The following is a 19,133-nucleotide window of genomic DNA, read 5'->3' on the forward strand; positions in this document are numbered from 1 at the left end:
CCCCCGAGGCCTGGGCCGGGCCCGGCCGCCATTCCGCGGCGGCCCCGCCCCGCGGCGCTTTGCGGCAGTGCCGCGCCGTGCCGTGCCGTGCCGCGCCGCTCCGTGCCGCGCCGAGCCGGGCCGTGCCCGCACCGGGAGGTCACCGAGCGCCGGGGCCCCGGCTCCAGCTCCGGCTCCATGTGGCGGGCGGTGGCCCGACGCCTCGTCCCGGCCGCCGGCCTGGCGCGGGGCTGCCGAGCGCTCAGCGCCGCCGCCGTCGGCCCCGGCGCGGCCGTGGGGGCCCGGGCGGGGGCTCCGGGACGCGGCCCGGCTCTGGGCGGCCCCGCCCGCGGGCCCCGGGGGCTCCTGCCCGTAGCCGGGCCCCGGGTCGTCCCCAGCCGCTGCTGCAGCCTGCCGGCGCACCAGAAGGTGAGAGGCGGCCCCGCGACCTTCCCTTCCCCTTCCTTCCTTCCTTCTCCTTTCCTTCCTTTCCGCCGTTCCCTTCCTTCCTTTCCCTTCCCCTCTTCTTTTCCGTTCCTCTTTTCCTTTCCCCTTCTCCCTTCCCTTCTGTTCCCTTCATTCCTTCCCTTCCCTTTATCCTTTCCCTTTTTTCTTTCCCTTCCCTTTCTCCCTTCCCTTCCCAGCTGCCGCCCCCCAGCAGGCAGCCCTCCTCGCCTCAGAGGACGCCAGGCTCTCTCCCCCTCCCTCAGCTCCCATACCTCTGTGCCTCCTCCTGGCCCGGAGCCTCTCCTTCATTCCCCACCCCTGCACGCCAGGCCCTGGAACTGCCGCACGCCAGACCCTGGTACCACCGTCGGGTTCCCCCCTCACCATTATCCCCTTTTCCCTGTATTCTGGGTTCCCTGGTGCACCTACTCCCCTGGCACCTCGGTGTTGGGATCTTTCCTGCAGGCTGGAGGCAGTCCTGACCCGCCAGGGGTTGCAGACAGCCTGTCCTCAGTGACCTGTCCCTGCCCTATGAGTGGGGTCCCTACAGGCAGGGCTGCGCAGGTTGTAATGCTTCCCTTTTCCTCGCAGGTGGCCCTGCCGGCGCTGTCCCCCACGATGCAGATGGGCACCATCGCGCGCTGGGAGAAGAAGGAAGGTGACAGGATCGGTGAAGGAGAGCTCATTGCAGAGGTATTCTGAGGGCAGAAGCTGTGCTGCATTTTTACTGGGCAACTTGCGCGCTCTGGGTTCTGTCCCTGGCTGCCCTCGCCTGAACCCACTTTTTGGAGATGCTGCTGGGAACGAGCGACCGGCAGCTTTACGGAGTTGGTTGCTGCTTTTCGTCTCTCTGAGTGAGAGGAGCACTTACTGTGTTTGAGACCATGCTTTCCCAGAGCTGGTGGGACAGGGTGATTTTTCAGGACTGCGGGCGTTACGACCCTACACTGTCAGACTACAGGGCTCTGAGCTCACTAGTCTTCTGTTTTGCTTTAACAGTATCCTGTTCTTTTTCAAAGGTGGAGACAGACAAAGCAACAGTTGGCTTTGAGAGCCTGGAGGAATGCTACTTGGCCAAGATCCTGGTGCCAGAAGGAACAAGAGATGTTCCTATTGGGGCCATAATATGTATCACAGTAGAAAAGTAGGTATTTTGCTAACTCTTGAGTTGAATTTTCTCTCTTGGGACTTCTTGGGTGCCCTGCGTGAAAGGTTAAGAGACAGCCACCAGACTGGTTTTACCATTGTGTTTTTTGTTTTTGTTTTTTCTAGGCCTGAACATGTTGATGCCTTTAAAAACTACACTCTGGATACTGCAGCGTCTGCGCCCCCTGCAGCCTCAGTGCCTCCCCCTCCAGCCGCAGCTCCCTCAGCCCCACCGCAGCCTTCTCCTCAGGCTCCTGGCAGCTCTTACCCTCCTCACATGCAGGTAAGAGAACATTGCTGCTGATACAAGGTTTGTTGCACTCTGTCTGTCTTTGGCGTTGCCAGCTCTAGGGGACTTTGTCATAAACTCTGTCAGGAGTGGGAGGTTATGAGCTGTAAGTGCAGGAGTGCAAACCACTTGAATTGTTGCATGCTTTAAGCAGGTGTTCGGGGAGGTCCCAGAAAGTGTTTTATTTTCTGAAAATTGTTTTAGCATCCCAGCTGCCAGTAGGAGAGAGTTATTTCTCCAGGATTCGTGTGCAGGCTAGAAAAAAAAGTTAAATTTGTCTGATTTGAGCAGTTCTGGTATATACAAACCTTGTACTATGTGTGAATATGCTCTGAAGGCCCTGCTCAGGTCCTGAAGCAGAACTCCATTCTGTGATACTCCAGGTGTGTTTGTGAGTGACTGAAAATGATATATTTGTGGATAATCTGTTTGCTTAGATGCTGAAGTGTACATCCATTGCTGTATCTGAGCACTTGGTATCAGGGTATTTCTGTGACATTCCTTTGAAATAGAAAACTTGAAAATACTGTCCTAGTTCCACAGTTGAGACGTGGAAGCCGATTTGTTTGAAATGTTACGAAAAATCAGTAGTTTAATAGAGATCTAATTCAAGGCTTTTTGATCTGACTTGAATTGGCTTTTCAATCTGACTTGAATTTCAGCTACTTAACTTGATTTCCTCTGCTTGCCTTATCTGTCCAGTTCTGCTCCAGAGCTGTAATCACACGTGCTATGTTTGTTGCACTGCAAAATGTGCATGTAAACCTACAGCACCTTTAAGTGCTTATTGGAGGACGAGTCCGTATAGCTTTTACAGAAGCCAAATGTGTTTGTCAAAGACGAAGCAACTTGCTTCAGCCTTCCTTTTAGCCTTACAGCTGGCAGCTGCAAGACTCTCCCAGTGTGATGGTGCTACTAATGACTTTGATGTATAGATTTCTTCTTTTTTTTGTCTTTTGCTTGCTTTCTTGCTTTGATAAAAGAAGCCAAATTAGAGATACAGCACACGACTGTGCTTTGCTGTAGTGGAGTCAGATCTAAGAGTGCATTAAAGGTTGGCTGCTCCTTTAGGTTGACATCATTTGGTCAGGAGTTACAATCATGTTCCTGTTCCGTTTGGATTACCAGAATGTGATGCACTTGTGTTCTCTGGCTTCACAGGTCACTCTCCCTGCCCTGTCACCTACCATGACAATGGGCACGGTGCAGAGATGGGAGAAGAAAGTCGGGGAGAAACTGAATGAGGGAGACTTACTGGCAGAAATTGAGACAGATAAAGCCACAATAGGTGAGTCAACTCCAAAGCCAAGAATGGATGATGCCCCCTTAAAAGGGGAGGATCCAGAGTAGCCTCTTGTACCTGTTCTCCTCCGGCTGCTCATGACATGAAGATGTGGGGCAACGAAAAAAAGTTCTATTGCTTTTCATGCTGCTTTTCATGCTCTTTCCCTTTCAGGCTTTGAAGTGCAGGAAGAAGGCTACTTGGCAAAAATCTTGGTGCCTGAAGGAACAAGAGACGTGCCATTAGGAACAACCCTCTGCATCATTGTGGAGAAGGAGTCTGATATTCCAGCCTTTGCTGACTACCAAGAGACTGCGGTAGCTGACATGAAGGCGCAAGTTCCTCCTCCTCCTCCTCCGCCTCCACCAGTAAGGGCCTTTCTTAGCCAGGGAGAGAAGTTGTGGGCACTGTAAAGAGTTGCTGGTTGGATCTAAACTGTTCTGGTTTGACTGTGTGAAGCCCTGACTCCAGTAATAATGTCTTATGATCCTCTGAGTGCCAGGCTAACACATACATTCAGAAGAGATCGCTTCTGAGGTCTCTACTTTGCCCTCTGAAAACTGGAGCAGGTTATCATTTGTTATGGTCTCTTCTCCAGCCTGTTCCTTGTACCAGTTCCTTCCTGAAAATTGGGACTATAAATTACTTATTTCACCATTTTGATATATAGTTCAACAGTTTAGTTGGTGTTCTGCACAGGAAAGTTTCTGATTTAATTTCTGGTGCTGGGAAACTTCTCTGAGTACTTTCAGGTTAGAGACTATTCTTGTTATTCCCTTGACTGGTAATTAGATGGTCCTGTTCTTTTTTCACACTGAAGTGAAACCTCCAAGGTGTTCGCAAAATAATCACAAAGCTAATGGCTTTGATTCTTCTGTTAAGGTGGCAACTCCTGCTGCAGCTGCTCCTCCTCCCCAGCCTGCTGTTCCTTCCACTCCAGTAGTCCCCGCAGCTGGGCCACCTCCCCGGAAAGGGAGGATCCTCGTTAGTCCTCTGGCAAAGAAACTGGCAGCAGAAAAAGGAATTGACCTTGCCCAAGTGAAAGGTAAGGTGCCCTTTGCCTTCCTTGTTCTCTCTGTCAGGTATCAGTTCCTCCAGGTACGTTCTTGCCTGTTCTGTTCTTTTCTCCCTATCAGGATCATCCTCACGGTGCAGGTTTCCCCACCAGGGACTGTTAGTGACTTACATCTCTGAACAGAGCTTCGTGATGCCCTGTTGCGACTAATTGAAATCCTCTCACGTTTTCCTTTGACGCTTTTAGGTACTGGACCAGAGGGTAGAATCACAAAGAAAGATGTGGAGTCGTTTGTGCCGCCAAAGGTTGCTCCAGTGAGTAGACCTGAGATCTGTAAGAATGGGATGTGGAACCATCATCTAGCAGGACTTAGCACTTTGTGAACTTCAGAGCAGTGTGTAATATTTAATGTGTGATTTAATAGTCAATTGTAGGGCTTATAATGAACCTAGTTGGAGATCAGAGAGTGGGGCTAGAGAGTGGAAATATCTGCTGCTCACAAGGAAGAGGCAGCATGGCTTCAGCTCTTGTCCTACCTACTGAACTACTCTGCGATTGGTGTTTGACCAGTCCTGTGAACTGTGCTGTCTTGCTCTGGTTGCAGGCTCCAGCAGCAGAAGCAGTACCTGCAGCTGCTGCAGTCGCGGCAGCACCAGTGGGGACCTTCACAGATATCCCTATCAGCAACATTCGGAGGGTGAGGAGATTTTACTTCCCTGACGTCATTATTTGCGATCATAAATTTTCTGAAATCATTTATTTTTGTTGTTTCTGTTGTGTACCCACAGGTCATTGCTCAACGACTGATGCAATCTAAACAAACAATACCTCACTACTACCTTTCTATCGATGTGAACATGGGAGAAGTACTGGTGCTAAGGAAAGAACTCAATCAGGTCAAGTATCTGGGGAGTCGTGGCGAGATTGGGGTTGGGGGGAAACTGCATTCGCTCACAGGTTTGCCCACCCTGCTTTTTGGTGATATGCCAGTTTGGGTTGGAAAAAATACGCTTTTCAGTGCCTTTTCTGGCTGTTGTGCATCAGTTCTGGACTGTCAGTGACAGAATGAGAATTTTTACCAGGGTACTGTGCACTGACACCTAACTTCCCTAAGAAGGCCATTTAGTATTCTGCTTGAGGGTAAAAATAAATAAATAAATAAATAAATAAATAAAAAATTCTAAGCCAAGTTTGGGGAAAAACAGACATTTAACAGACATCTAAAAAAACCGGTGCCTTCTTAGATTATGAAGCATATATAAAAACTCCTAAACTACCTCCTAAATCATCTTGGCATTTCAAATGTTAACGCTTACAGGTAGTGTGATTGTTTTCTCTCGTTTTCTCTAAGCAAGGCTGCGTGGCAGTGACTACCCAAATTATTTAACACGCAAGGGATAAACTGACACCTCAAATCTCTTCCTTTGCAGGAGGTCTCGGATAACATTAAGCTTTCAGTCAATGACTTCATAATTAAAGCTTCAGCTCTGGCATGCTTGAAGGTGCCTGAGGCAAATTCTTCGTGGATGGACACAGTTATTAGGCAGTAAGTTTATGGTACGGTCGAAGCCAGAAACTTTATTTGTTCAGTAGAGAGTTGATGGCAAAGTAGATGATCTTCCGGCGGGATTTTGAGGAGGGAGGGGAGCAGGTATAATGCAACAGTTGAGGGGGTTTAATGGAAGTGCTAAGAGTCTTGAGTCTGAGGCTAGCGTGAGATGAAACGGTTGTTGCAGAAGACATATTAACTTAGAGTTGTCTTAATACCTGAAATTCCTTGTGTCTTGCTAGAGTAACTGGCATCTCTGTTGTGTCTTGCAGAAACCACGTAGTGGACGTTAGCGTTGCAGTGAGTACTCCTGCAGGCCTTATAACACCTATTGTGTTTAACGCGCATATAAAGGGCCTGGCTTCCATCAGTAAGGACGTGGTTTCTTTGGCCACTAAAGCTCGAGAAGGTAAACTGCAGCCACATGAATTCCAGGTGAGGAACTCCAGCTGCTAGTAATAACTGCTGCCCTTGTCTCCTGTCCCTGTTCAGAATGAGCCGTCTGTTTCGTGACGTGTCAGTTGTGTTCATTAATATTCCACTTGAAACAGCTTTTCTGAGTTTTCTATGAATGTGTTTGTCTTGTAGGGTGGCACTTTCACGATTTCCAATTTAGGGATGTATGGGATTAAGAATTTCTCTGCCATAATCAATCCACCTCAAGCCTGCATCCTCGCAGTTGGTTCCTCAGAGAAAAGGCTAGTGCCGGCTGATAATGAGAAAGGGTCAGTATTCATCTGGTTCTGCGTGCACTGAGCTTCTGAATTAAAACTCTGAAATAATGGCTAGTTTTCTAACACTTCCCCTAGAAAGATTTTTTAAAAATAGTTATTAATTGTTGACATGCTGCTTTCAACACCTGAAGAAGAAGAATAGGGAGATATACATTTCTCCTAATGTTTGTGTGAACCTGTTGCAGTGACGGATGAATGACCTGCCATATGTTTGTTCTTGCAGCTTCCTTGCAAGTTAAGGAAGGGCTGGCCCTTTCTTTGAAGGGGGTGGGTTGGGGAATAAGGTATGGAAAAGCATAAGGGATACACAACAGTTTAGCCATCTGTTCCTGTTTATTTGCTTAATTTTATATTTAAGGAATGCTCAAGGGGTGGATTATAATTCAAGTGTCCTGTGTGAGATATAACTGGCTTGGCAGTGATTTGCAGAGGATTGTGTTAACTTTCTTCTTTCTTTTTTCCAGATTTGATGTGGCCAGTGTGATGTCCGTTACACTTAGCTGTGATCACCGTGTTGTAGATGGAGCAGTTGGAGCACAGTGGCTTGCTGAATTCAAGAACTTCCTTGAGAAGCCAGTAACCATGCTGCTATAATTTAACCATGCAAGCAGAATTTTCCTGGGTCACACTGTTTTGTTTTAAACAAGCTATTTAGATAGACTTTAGTGTTCAGACTTATTAAAGAGTTCCTTTTTTTTTTTTTAATTTTAAATATGTATTATATTATCTGGTAATGTTATTACCAGTCTGTACAGAAACAGAAGTTTGCAAAAATGCTTTTCAAAGCAATATCACAGCTATACTGTATTTTTATACAGTTAGTTAACTTGCAAACTCTTCCAAAACAGAGTTAAGCATCCCAGATTTACAAATGATCCAGGCAGAATGCATACTGCCACCTGCTTCTACACTAGATTGAACGAGGAGGGGCGGGGTACATACCAGGTAACTTCATGACCTCAGTGTTTTCAGAAATTTGAATTACAAACATCTCTTCACAGGAGTTCAGATTAGATGGTAACTGAAATGTACAAGGTAGTAGGTGAATATTATCCTGTTCTGCTGGGGTGGGTGACAATGACAGATGCACTAAGGGACTGAAGCCCCTGGGAATGGTTTCTCAAAGGCCAAGTGTTAGCATTCCAAAACTCTCTTGGAATTTGGCACTGGTTTGGACCTTCTCAGCTTTGGGATCCCTTTTGAGCACTTTAAAGGTGAAAGAGCACTGATACCTGTGGTGTCACAGCTCTCAGATGCCACAGGGAATGTGCTGCCTTTGTGTAGGCTTTCACTTACATGTGCTTTTCATATGAAGACTCTTTAATTGCTTTTCCTCTTGCTAAGTTAGTATCAGGCTATGATGCCATGGAAGTAACCGTTTTGCAGAATATTCGAGAGACTTTGTGTGTTGGAACCCATATAGGCAAATCACACATGATAATAGTGCCACCAGTGGATGTTAATCATGTGGTGACTCAAATGTTTGAAATTTTTTTCAGGCATTCTAACATAGGAAGCTCTGCGTTAGTCACTGGTACTGCAGTTCTTCCCTGAATTGTCTATGTTGTCCCAGCCTCAGTAAACTGCAGAATGTGCTATCCATGTATATATTGTATGTAAAATGCTTAAGTAGTTTGTTGGACTTGTGTCCAGTTACCCCAGTCATTGTATCCTGAAAGGGATGCAGTGCTGAACATTCTTAAATTCCACTTTCCACTTGGAAATGTTCATGTAAAAAGGAGGATTGTGCAGTAATTACAAAGTGACCGGGAGAATTCAACAGGGGGAGAAGTTAACAAAACAAAAAGTTAAAGCTAATCTGTTTTTCTGTATATTGCATTAAGTACTGTCTCCTGTAAAGTTCTGCTACAAAATTCACTAAAGATATTGGAAGAAAATACTGTGGAAATTAAATATTTTTGTGGGAACTATTTAATGTCTGGTTGCTGTGATAGCTGGTTTTCATGCCTGGCTTAAGCAAGGAAAAAAAAAAAAGTGCATTAAAGTTTGTTTTTTTTAAAGATCTAAAATATCTTGGTTCCAGACTTGCTCTAGTGAACCTATGTTCTATTAAATGTTTGGAATTGACAACTACTAAAACATGTTCCAATGCTTTTCTCTTCAGTCGTGTGTGGCTTATCGTACTGCTATGGCACAGTTAGAGCTGTTTAGCCTTTCAGTCTGATGGTGAAACTCACCCTATTAACCTTAAAGTTGTGATCACAAGGATTCCAAGATAATACAGCAAACTTGGAATCTTCCTAGTTTTCTTGCTCAGTGTTCACCGGTACCTCAGGTTCTGGCTAAAGAAAGTGCTGGTTTCTTCCTGCGTGAAGAACACTAAACAGTTTACCTTATGGTTACACTCCCTGAATGACTCGGGGAACAGCCTTGCAGTCTCAAAAATCCAATCCAGGGTGCTTGCTTGGAGCGCTGATAGTGACTTCCAGCACTACTTACAGCCTTCCCAAGCCAGCTCAGCTCATGCAATGATAATATTTTAGCTTGTATTTGATTGAAAAGACTACAAAGCCTATTCCAGTTAAGTTCAGCAGGGATTGTCCTAAAGAAAACAGGAACAGCATGCAGGACAACTGGTAGAACTGCGTATGACACACCTCTGCTAGTCACTCCAGCATAAAATGCTTGCAAGAGCTGCTTTAACCACATAAATCCAGCAAGCAAAATAATTTATTTAACAACAAAAACACAGAAAAACAGTACAACTGCTACTGCCATGTATCTTAAAGCAAAATTAATGATACAGTAAGGCTCGTATGTATTTATGGTTCATTAGTACAGCTGTTAATATATTCAAGTATTCCTTGAGTATTTAGTCTCTATGTTTTCCTAAGTTTGGTGGTGCTAATTTTCCTCCTGCCTTCCTTTTCTACATGTACTTGCTAAAGGCAGTTTGAGGTATTCACCTTTGAAGATTAATTAACTCATCACCAGCTGCAAGTCAGGGTTCTCGTTCTGGGCTTTTGATTAGTTCTGTCATCTGTGAACAGGAACTGGACAGAATGTAGAATTCTTTAACACACGGGCTTTGCAACTGACACTGTGATGAACAATACCCCTCTTCCTTTGTTAAATGTTGCTGTAGCTGTTTCCTCATCCACCAATTCTGGCAGATCCAGTTGTAACTTGTATTTTTCAGGGACATCGATGCTTATGTCATCCTAAGACAATATTAAAATACGTGATTGGTTATTTGACAATGAATTAGCAGCGAGTATTTCTAGGAATTTGATACCAGACAGAAGACAAGGTTATTCTTTCCGTTGCCTTACCTTTGAAATTCTCAGATCACACTCAGAAACAGAGCTAACTTTAGGCAATTCAACTTTCAGTTCAATTTGTAATGGCTTCTCGTTTGCATCCTTCACGGTGCTCATTTCATAGACAGGGGTGCTCAGCTCCTCTGGCACTTCTGTACTGCTAATTTCCTCTATCAGAGGCACTTTAGACTGTGTAACACTTCCTTTTTTCAGCAGGATAGGAGCATTGCTGTGGTCCTTAGCTTCTATTCTGTGTAGCAGCTGATCAAGTGTCAGTTCTTTCAAGAAAAGAAAGTTTTTCACATAACAGTCAGTTACTAGGAACTGTTATACCACTTGACAAACTTATCACTAAAGTTTTAGCTTTGTAATTAGCAGTTTTGTCAGGTGAAGACTCTTATTTGCAGTTGCTCCTTCCCTTGTGATTTGTTTTTACTGCCAAGCTGTTAAATGTTGCTGTTTTCAGAGCACTGATAACAGCAGCAACCTCTTCTACTCATGTCAGAGCAAAAGAAACTTGGTACATCACAGGATCAGCCCCTATCGCAGTTTCCCCGTCTAGTGGTTATACGGAAAAAAGGGAATTTGCTGTTGCAGTGTCAATAGTTTCTGACCTGTAAATTAAAGGAAAGTAGAAACAATGCCAGAGATGAATGCAGACAGGCCAGCAGGGCTCAACTGTTGTCTGGTATGAATACTACTGCCTTACTCTGAACTTTTAGAGAAGTGCTTGGTTTGTGCTTAAGGCAAGAATTGGGGTTGAGGGAACTTGTTGGAGGAGTCTGATAGGCCTTCAAAGAAAACTGACAGCAGCTGTCTACATACCCTTCTTTGTGTTCTGATTGAGACAGGGCATTGGCATCTGCCATCCTTGCAGACGTTGCTGCATCCTTTCCAGGCTGCCTTTCAGCTTGAATGGTTCAACAGTGTACGAAGGCGAAAGAATAACGTCACATCGTTCCTCAACAAATTTAAGTGTCATATGGATCAAATGTTTCATTTTTTCTGGGTTTTCTTCTCCCCTCTGAAGAACATCTGGGTTATATGCAATATCTATAATGCTGTAAAGATCTAAAAAAAATAAGTTGCATCAGAATTAGCGCTTCGGTATTATGTCCTGGTTGACCAGGACTCAGCTTTCAGGTTTTTTTAATAATCACTTGCTTTAAAAGCAAAGAAACTGAATTTGTGGCTGCTGGGCTGTGGAACTCCACATCGATGGAGTTCACCTTTTCAGCAGTGTGTTTGTGCTCTGGAAGCAGGGGAATGTGGCACACCTCTCCGTGAGCACATGTGGCTGGGGAGCCACCTGGTGCATAAACACCCTGCGGGATTTAGATGGGTGCCAGTTGTGAATCCCTCGGTGTGCCTGGGCAGAGGGAATCATAGGATGGGTCGGGTTGGAAGGGACCTCAAAGATCAGCCAGTTCCAAGCCCCTGCCATGGGCAGGGACACCATCCACTAGAGCAGGTTGCTCAGGGCCTCATCCAGCCTGGCCTTGAACATCTCCAGGGATCACAGAATCATTAAGGTTGGAAGAGACCTCTAAGATCATCTGGTCCAACCATCCCCCCTACCACCAGTGTCACCCACTAAGCCACATCCCCAAGCACCACGTCCAACCTTTCCTCAGACACCCCCAGGGACGGCGACTCCACCACCTCCCTGAGCAACCCGTCCCAATGCCTGACTCCTCTTCCTGAGAAGAAATGTCTCCTCATTTCCAACCTGAACCTCCCCTGGCACAACTTGAGGCCATTCCCTCTGGTCCTATCACCAGTTACCTGTGAGAAGAGGCCGACCCCCAGCTCCCCACACCTTCCTTTCAGGTAGCTGCAGAGAGCAATAAGGCCTCCCCTGAGCCTCCTCTTCTCCAGACTAAATCCCAGATGGGGCATCCACGGCTTCTTGGCAGCCTGTTCCAGTGTGTCACCACATTCTGAGGGAAGAATTTCCTCCTAATACCTAGTCTAAACCTTCCCTCTTTTAGGTTAAGACCGTTCCCCTTCATCCTGTCATTATCTGACTGAGCAGAGTCCTCCATCCTTTTATAACCCCCTTTAAGGCCGCAGCGGGGTCTCCCCTCAGCCTTCTCCCCCCGATGCCGCCCCCCAGCTCCCTCAGCCCCCGATTTATTCCCGCACCCCCGTCTCCGGCCGCCCTTTCCAGCGGCCCGGCCCTGACGGGCACGGGCGCCCCGGGGCCTTCGGGGGCCGGCACCGCGCCGCAGCCGCACACGTTGACGAAGAGCGGGGCGGCCCCGCGGGGCTGAGCCCTCAGGCAGAACCGGGGCTCCGCCGGGGCTCCGCAGAGGCTCCGTAGGAGGCTCAGGCAGGCCGGGGGCTCGCCCTCCGCCATTTCCTCCGGCAGGGCCCCGTTGCCGTAGCGACAGGGCCCGGCCCCGTTCCGCCGCCGCCGCCGCCCGGGGGAGGCGCTCGGCCCGGCCGCGTTCGGAGGCCGGGGCCCGGCTGGGGCCGGAGGGGGCCGGAGGATGGCTCGGGTGCCGGTGGGGAAGGTGCTGCTGCGGAACCTCATGCGGCACACGGGAGCGCACAACAAGGTAGGGCCCGGCCCCGAGCCCCGCCGGGCCGCCGCCGGAGTTACCGGGGGACATGGGGCGGGGGGGTTGGGAAGGCGCCGCCGGGTTTCTGTGAGCAGCGAGGCTCTAAAACAGCCGGGTTTGTTTCTTATCGCGCTCTGCGTGTGCTTTGGGTTGCCTCGAAGAAGTTTCGGTTGCTGGTATCGTCTACAGCGGGGTGTAGGAGCTCGGTGGTCCTCAGCAAACCGCGACTTCAGTTCCTGCCGGCCCGGCCGAGGCGTTAATTTCACGTGTTAATGGAGGGGTTTGCTCCCTCTCTGAGCTGGGGACTGGTGTAACGCGCCCTGTGTTGGTAACCATGCCCCGGCACTACGCTTCCTTCTTTTTTATGACTTTCAGATCCAGGAAGAGACAGAAATGTGGAAAATCAGGGAGTGGGAGAAGCAGACAGAAGAGACGTACTGGAGGAGGCAAAGCAGGATGCTGTCGGACACCTCCAGGTGGGTGCTGCTTGTGTGGAGGAAATAACTGCCTTGGCACAGTCACTGAACCCTTTTGCATTATAATGCTGTAAGAGCATTTTGTGCTGGCCATCCCCTAATAATGTAGGAATACCACATAGGTCACAGCGTCCCTGGAAAGAAGTCAGACCTGCACTTAAATCTGACTTTTTATCTTTCCATCTAGACGTATAGTCTTCAGAATACAACAGTAAGTAGGCCGGGCTCTCTGAAGGAGCTGGAATAAGAAGTGCTGAAGTCGTAGGTTAGAAGGGTGTGAGGGAAGTCTAAACATGTTGGCCTTCAAGTTATCAGTAACCAAAATTGTTGTAGGATGGGGTCCTGCACTGGTACAACACTAGTATTGACCGCCTCTTAAGCGGTATCTTTCAAACTGTTCTGGCCCACCTGAGGATCTCACAAGTTATGCAAAAACAAGCTGGTTTGGTGGGGATTGCAAGTGGAGATTATTTTTTTTTTCTTTTTAACTACTGGGACGACATGTCAGAAATGTAAATGCTGCAGGAAGTGGTTTTGGTATCTCAGGGGAGAACACCTTTCAGACTCATGCCAAGTGCACAGGTGCTGCTTTGCTCAGGAAGTGTGGGACCGAACGAGCCGCCAACATGTGAGATCGCTCAGAGCTGTTGGTGCTTGTTGGTGGATTTGCAGTTTTAGTACCGGTACCTGATCAAACTGTAGTTCTAGTTAAGTCAGTTCTGCTTCCCGAGTTCCTCATTTGCCAACTTCTACTGGCAGCTACATCTCACTGCATGTTGCTAGTCTGCTCCTGCAGAGTATTCTGAAGGAGGAGAACTGCATTTTTCATGGTGGGCAGGGTAACCCCTTCCTCTAATTTAGCGTGTTTGCTGAGAATTTTGCCGTGCACAGTAGGCAGTAGTAAGTGTGAAAACCAGCGTTAGCTATTGAACTGGTTTTGTGAGAGCTCTTAATGGTGACTGTCTGTTAAAATGATAGTTGGTCTTCTTGCATAGATGGACACTCAAGACTTGCTGGATTTTTGCTCCCCTCGCTGGACTAACCCCTTGCTCAGAAAGTTTCTCCATCAGAACTGACAGCTGAAGGACAACTGTTCTCTTTCTGCAGCAGTCGGATGCGCAGTGACGGCTTTGATGACGAGGGCCACAGGGCCGACTGGAAAACAAAGAACTCACACTTTCTTGACCCAGTCGAAGATGATTTTCTTAGAGCACGGTCCTGGAATAAAAAGCTCTATGAATGTGAAGCCAACATGCCAGACAGGTCTGTGGAGTGTTTTAAATGTTCTCTGATTGTAACTGTAATTGGAGCACCTTTCTGGAGTCCTGTACCGAAATATTAGTGTGTTACTCTTGTCAATATGTACTCCTATAAAATAGCATTTGATCTCATTTTGAGAATAAGTAAGATGCACAAACTTTTGCACTGTCACAGAGTATCCGATTTGAATTTGTCTACAGAGTTCCTAAGTCACAATAAGCTGCAAAAGCTAAGCCCTAAGCTTACCACCTAGGCTTGGTATTTATTTCTTTGCCCAAAGAACTGAAAAAAGTCTAAAGAAGTGCAACAGTGCTCTTCAGAGTTCTTTTCAAGAAATGGAACTTATATTATTAGAAGTAGGAAAGAGCCTGAAAATATCAAGTGTCTTTAAATAGTACTAACCAAATCAGTTGTTTTTCCTTCCTTCTTTCCTTGTTGGGAAGGTTCCAATGTCTGTCCTTTCTTGTGTCTAAACTTGTGCTCATTCTGCGGCTCTGTTTTTTCAGAGCCTTTTTTCCTCTTGAACACTTCTCTGCTTCTAATACATGTTTCTGCTTCTTACAGATGGGGTCACAGTGGCTATAAAGAGCTATACCCTGAAGAATTTGATACAGACAGGTAAGGCAAATAGATTCAGAAATGTATCCCAAGTCTGTCAGGGTATTCAGGGAATTTTACAAACTGAATTATTATAAGTTTTGATTGTAGATCTACCTTTAATGGCAAAGCAACACTGTTTAGTTACAGATAACCACTGAAAAAAATTAGTCCATTAATGTGGTTTCCCCCTGTCTGAGTCTTAGGGGAGAATTGTGTCTCTTGTAGTAATTCAGCTTGAGCTTGAGTTACTGAAACGTTGTGAATTGTGGAGGGTTTGCCTGAGCCAACAGGGAAACAGAGAAGTAGGCTGAATCCAAATCAGGTCAGTAGACACACTGTCAGATCCGGATTCCCCACTGCATTGTAGTGGATCTGTGTTTTCTGTGTTAGCCCTTATTTGGAGAATATCAACCCTCCCAGACCCCTGGAAAGTAGAGACTTAGCTGTAAAATAAGACCTTAGAATTAATTATGTTAAGCTACACCTAGCAGTCATCAAGTACCAAATTTGTCAGGCTTTCAGGTTTGAAATAATCTGCTATAAATTATTTTCTCATCACTTGGTGGCTTTCAGTACATGTTGTCATTGGTTCTGCCTCAAATACCTTGATCAGGGGTATTAGTAAGGTGTGGACCAAGCCGTTAACAAGAATTTGAAACCAAAATGCAGCCACAACATCCACTCCCCTGCACTGATCAATTGAGTCAATGGACTTGCTAACAACTTTGAGATAGAAAAGGCTCAACTGCTATGTGCCTGCCTGCCTGGTTTCTTCTGATGATCCTTTGTTCTTCTTGCAGTGACCAGCAAGAAGGAGATGAACAAAACGCTGTCAATGGGAAGAAGAAATCTCATTTGAGAAAGCAAACAGCCCACGGCTCGCACAAACGGAAAAAAACAAAGAAATCGCACAAGAAGAAGCAAAAAAAGCGTTCACACAAAAAGCGAAAGAAAAAGAAAAAGGAGCAGGGGAGAATGTCGTCAGATTCTTCCCGGGAGAGCGAATGCTCCGAAGAGGAGACTTCAGGCACTCGCAAGGGGAAACACAAGCGCAAGAAAAAGACCAGGAAAGTGCCTGCCAGGGAACCTACCTCGTCTTCTGGGCAGGAAAGTGACTTTTCCCATGCAAGCAGCTCAACCACCAGCAGCTCTGAGGACAGTGAATCTGAGGAGAAAAAAGAGAAACGCCCCCCCAGAAAGAGAAAGAAACGTCACAATTCTGTGTCGGAGAGGCACGCCGAAGTACCGGAGAAGAGGAGCAAGAGGAAGAACTGGAAGGTGGCTGCAGATGATAAATCTGAGGATAGCTCAGACGAGGACTGACGAGGAATTGCTGAGTCCAGGCTGTGGCTCAGGCGATACAGTAGAGGACAGAGGCAGGTATTTTTCTTTCAGCACTGCCCCATCTTTCAGCATTTTTCAGCACTGTGGTTTATCCTTCCTCCCAGACCGCAGGGGGGGAACTGAGCCTTGGCAGCCAGCAGGAGCTGCCCCCTTGCTTTTCCTTGACTCAGGAAGGCAGGGGAGCAGTTCCCTGCCTCACAGGTTGGCTCGTCCTGCCAGCTTCGGATTTGCTTTATGCGACCAGGTTGATCTTTGATGCACAGAAACGTGACGGGCTGTCTGCGGGGGGAAGCAGGCACGTTTGCACCATTTTTATTTGTTTTATTTAAGTTTTAACAGTTTGTTTTTTTTGGGTTACCCGATTAACGACCAAAACTTGCAATAAGAGACGGGAGACGCACGAAGTCCATCAGCTGAGCTGCTAACAAAGAAGTGTCACTGGATTTACCCTCTGGTAACTGTGTCTTTCCCCCTCCAACAGCAGCAGACCTGTGTGGCACCACGCGCAGGCTCAGCTGGACGCGGACAGGAGCATGAGGGAATGCTCCCGTTCCAGCAGGAGGTGCGGGGCAAGACACCCGTGCGTTTGCTTGATTTAGACGTCTCTCCAAACCCTGGCACAGGCTGGAGATTGCCTTGCCTTCTTCCTCTCCAGAGGGCTGCTGCACCCGTTCGTGCCAGCAGAGAGCCCTCGGCGGGCGTTGTGTGCTCTCCAGCCTGCCTAATGTCTTAATGGAGAAGGGCAGAGGCCGGATCTCCGTGCCGTGCAGCAGCCAAGCCTTCTTCTCACGAGATAAATAAATCCGGAGCTGTTTGATGGCTTTGTGCTTGCTTTGGCAGAGAGCTGGGGGACGCGGCAGAGCCCGGGGAGAACGGGAGGGGGCTGGGGGCGAGTTGGGGCGGGAGGGGCAGAAGCTGGGCCGGGCACGGCACCACACGAGGCCAGAGCCGCGCGGGAGCCCCCACCGAGCGGGGCCGGGCCCCGGGGAGCTGCACACCGCCGCTGAGGGAGGCCGCGGAGGCCGGCAGCGGAACAGCGGGGGCCGCTCCCCTTCCGCTCCTTCCCGTTCCGGTGTCCTTGGGGTGCGAGAGGGAAGATGGCGGCGGCGGCGATGCTGAGGGCTGGGCTGGGGGGGCCCCGCGGAGCCCGGACGGGTGAGTGGCACGGCACGGCACGGCCCTGTCCTTGTCCCTTTGTCCCCTTGTCCCCGGCCTGTCCCGGCCCTGACTGTCCCCCCCCACTCCCCCCGTCTCTCCGCAGCTCTCCTCGCCAGGAGCCTCCTCCTCCGCCGCCCGGGGGTGCTGCCGGCCCTCGCCTCAGCCGCCGCTCCGGCCCGGGGGAGCCACGGCCAGCAGGGGCACGGTACGTCCCGGCGCGGTGGTGTCCGTGTGTCTGTCCGTGTGTCTGTCCGTGTGTCCGCCCGTGTGTCCGCCCGGGGGTGCCCCGCTCCCAGCCCCCTGCTGCTGCCCGACAGAGCGGCCGCGGGGCGCTGCGGGCGGTGTCGGAGCAGCAAAGCCGCTCCCTGAGGTTTTAACGCGGGTCTTACCGCGCTGAATGCTTCTTGACATCCCCGGCACTGTTGCCTAGCGGTGGATAGGAAGGGTGAAAGATTTAACGCCGGCAGCAGAAGTCAGGGCGAGTGTTTCGCGTGGCCCCGCCGAGGCTGCCCCGCTCCGCCCGCGGCACGGCGGTGAGAAGCGCGGCGAGGCTGAGGATGCTGTGCAGCCGTTACAACGCGACTTGGAAGTGGAAAGTGTGAAGAAACGTTGGGGAAAGCAGTGCCTTAACCACGGCTAGACAGCTTCCTTCCTTCTCGCTCGGGCTTTCAGATGGAACACGCTTCGTACGCCTGCTGCGGAGCGTCCTTGGCCATGGGGTTCCCTAGGGGCGGTTTATTAGTCCACACCCTAGATCCTTCCCGTGTTTTACTGCAGGTTCTTTCCTTTCCTTATCCTGTCACTTTGCTGTCTAGTTTGTTTCTATTTGCAAGAAGGAGCAAAAACATTTGGCTTCTGTTTTGAATATGCATGTGTGAGGCAAGCACCCTGAGGGTATTGATTTCTGAAGGTAATTACACACAGTCAATTCCAGATGTTTTTTTGCTTGGGCTGGTGCTGATCATTCTGTTACAGGGTATTGCTTATGAAATTAGAGGTTTGGCTTCCTCCAGAACTGATTTTTTCCCCCTCCTTAACAGTATCTGCACGCTTCTAGGAAGTAAGAGTTAGTCACAGGGCTTCCTACCCAGCACGTCCGTGCCTAGAGTCACCTGTTACACAGTCTGCATTGTACCCAGCAGAGCATCAGTGGACGACTGAAGTCCTCTGGCCTCCAGGCTGCTTCTGGGTCGCACACCACTGCGATGATCCCAGAATTTTACTCTGCGACTCGGGTCATGAGGACCTGTGTTTGTTTTGACCTCACCCGTTGAGCTTCTGCTCCTTTCAGTTTAAAGACACTGCTCTTCCTCAGTGGCAGCAAAGAAGAGTATTAAAAATAAACCTTCTAGGCACTGTAAAATAGATATATTTTCTCTTCCAGTAATTCAGAGACATCTTGCTCAGACGGAAGCGTAGTAGTCAGGTTGGAAAAAACAGGTCCTTGGGTGGCATCGATGGGAGGAGGCGTGTGTGAGGCTGCAGCACTCTGAGCAGGAATGTTGCACTCACAGTCCTTCTCCTTGCAGGCGGCTCCAAGGCTGCGTCCTTGCACTGGACAGGTGAGCGAGCTGTCAGTGTCCTCTTGCTGGGCCTCCTCCCCGCAGCCTACCTCTGCCCTGGACCGGCCGTGGACTATTCACTGGCTGCAGCCCTCACTCTCCACGGCCACTGGTAAGCTTAGTAGGTTCCTCAAAATTGTCAGTGAACTCTGATGGTCAGGACGGCTCCGAGCCTGAGGTCTTAAGGCAACACATGGCAGTAAGTCCACAGACTTCTTTCCTGAGGAGTATAGAGCGCCTGGAAAGGGATGCTAGCAAGCTCTCCGAGTTCTGGTGACTGTCATGATCTTTAACAAGTCTCGTTGTACCTTGGTCTTTCTCTGTCACAATGTTCTGTACGTCAGAAGGCAGGACACACGTTGCTACTAAGGAATCTGTAAACTCAACGTTCTCTAGTGTTGTCCTGCACAATACGAAACCCAAAGTCCTACCTTGGAGAACTGCCTT

The 19,133-nt window shown here is 48.7% G+C and overlaps 4 protein-coding genes across 7 annotated transcripts in view; 3 read left to right on the plus strand and 1 right to left on the minus strand.

Annotated features, from left to right (window-relative positions):
- Positions 1–162: 162 nt before the first annotated feature.
- On the plus strand, positions 163–8,541 carry DLAT (dihydrolipoamide S-acetyltransferase). Its single transcript, XM_035555624.2, has 14 exons — positions 163–408; positions 1,018–1,119; positions 1,446–1,570; positions 1,699–1,855; positions 3,023–3,149; positions 3,318–3,511; positions 4,026–4,188; positions 4,405–4,472; positions 4,763–4,855; positions 4,947–5,054; positions 5,589–5,704; positions 5,980–6,142; positions 6,296–6,432; positions 6,906–8,541. The coding sequence occupies exons 1-14, from the start codon at positions 178–180 to the stop codon at positions 7,033–7,035; spliced, it is 1,914 nt and encodes a 637-aa protein (XP_035411517.1). The 5' UTR covers positions 163–177; the 3' UTR covers positions 7,036–8,541.
- A 573-nt stretch (positions 8,542–9,114) lies between these two features.
- Positions 9,115–12,277, minus strand: PIH1D2 (PIH1 domain containing 2). Its single transcript, XM_035555630.2, has 4 exons — positions 11,868–12,277; positions 10,548–10,793; positions 9,735–10,000; positions 9,115–9,623 (listed from the first exon to the last, which is right to left on the minus strand). The coding sequence occupies exons 1-4, from the start codon at positions 12,256–12,258 to the stop codon at positions 9,477–9,479; spliced, it is 1,050 nt and encodes a 349-aa protein (XP_035411523.2). The 5' UTR covers positions 12,259–12,277; the 3' UTR covers positions 9,115–9,476.
- NKAPD1 (NKAP domain containing 1) lies at positions 12,154–16,783 on the plus strand. Of its 4 annotated transcripts, XR_007709097.1 has the most exons (6): positions 12,154–12,283; positions 12,662–12,762; positions 13,870–14,025; positions 14,587–14,640; positions 15,423–15,998; positions 16,448–16,783. XR_007709097.1 is itself a non-coding variant. In XM_035555627.2 (5 exons), the coding sequence occupies exons 1-5, from the start codon at positions 12,215–12,217 to the stop codon at positions 15,943–15,945; spliced, it is 903 nt and encodes a 300-aa protein (XP_035411520.1). In that variant the 5' UTR covers positions 12,154–12,214; the 3' UTR covers positions 15,946–16,783. The 4 variants fall into 4 exon arrangements, 3 of the variants coding, with proteins under 3 accessions (XP_035411520.1, XP_035411522.1, XP_035411521.1); XM_035555627.2 differs by having other exon boundaries at positions 15,423–16,783; XM_035555628.2 differs by having other exon boundaries at positions 12,245–12,283; positions 13,758–14,025; positions 15,423–16,783.
- Positions 16,784–16,986: 203 nt separating this feature from the next.
- Positions 16,987–19,133, plus strand: part of BCO2 (beta-carotene oxygenase 2) — a 44,721-nt gene continuing 42,574 nt past the window's right edge. Inside the window, exons 1-2 of the mRNA XM_050715000.1 lie at positions 16,987–17,121; positions 17,228–17,329. Coding sequence (XP_050570957.1) covers positions 17,064–17,121; positions 17,228–17,329 — 160 coding nt within the window. The 5' untranslated portion in view covers positions 16,987–17,063. The remainder of the gene's footprint in view (positions 17,122–17,227; positions 17,330–19,133) is intronic.

The sequence above is a fragment of the Cygnus atratus genome, chromosome 22 (genome assembly GCF_013377495.2).
Source record: "Cygnus atratus isolate AKBS03 ecotype Queensland, Australia chromosome 22, CAtr_DNAZoo_HiC_assembly, whole genome shotgun sequence".
NCBI lineage: Eukaryota > Metazoa > Chordata > Aves > Anseriformes > Anatidae > Cygnus > Cygnus atratus.

What these genes read in the sequence shown, in the direction of transcription:
- DLAT (XM_035555624.2), top strand. Translation starts at nt 178, where the DNA reads ATGTGGCGGGCGGTGGCCCGACGCCTCGTCCCGGCCGCCGGCCTGGCG. An exon ending in AAGGAGAGCTCATTGCAGAG is followed by an intron (nt 1,120 to 1,445) that starts GTATTCTGAGGG and finishes TCTTTTTCAAAG; the next exon opens with GTGGAGACAGACAAAGCAAC. An exon ending in CTCCTCCTCCGCCTCCACCA is followed by an intron (nt 3,512 to 4,025) that starts GTAAGGGCCTTT and finishes TCTTCTGTTAAG; the next exon opens with GTGGCAACTCCTGCTGCAGC.
- NKAPD1 (XM_035555627.2), top strand. Translation starts at nt 12,215, where the DNA reads ATGGCTCGGGTGCCGGTGGGGAAGGTGCTGCTGCGGAACCTCATGCGG. An exon ending in ACACGGGAGCGCACAACAAG is followed by an intron (nt 12,284 to 12,661) that starts GTAGGGCCCGGC and finishes TATGACTTTCAG; the next exon opens with ATCCAGGAAGAGACAGAAAT. An exon ending in ATGCTGTCGGACACCTCCAG is followed by an intron (nt 12,763 to 13,869) that starts GTGGGTGCTGCT and finishes CTCTTTCTGCAG; the next exon opens with CAGTCGGATGCGCAGTGACG.
- PIH1D2 (XM_035555630.2), bottom strand. Translation starts at nt 12,258, where the DNA reads ATGAGGTTCCGCAGCAGCACCTTCCCCACCGGCACCCGAGCCATCCTC. An exon ending in AAGGGCGGCCGGAGACGGGG is followed by an intron (nt 10,794 to 11,867) that starts GTGCGGGAATAA and finishes TATTTTTTTTAG; the next exon opens with ATCTTTACAGCATTATAGAT. An exon ending in GTGATCTGAGAATTTCAAAG is followed by an intron (nt 9,624 to 9,734) that starts GTAAGGCAACGG and finishes ATATTGTCTTAG; the next exon opens with GATGACATAAGCATCGATGT.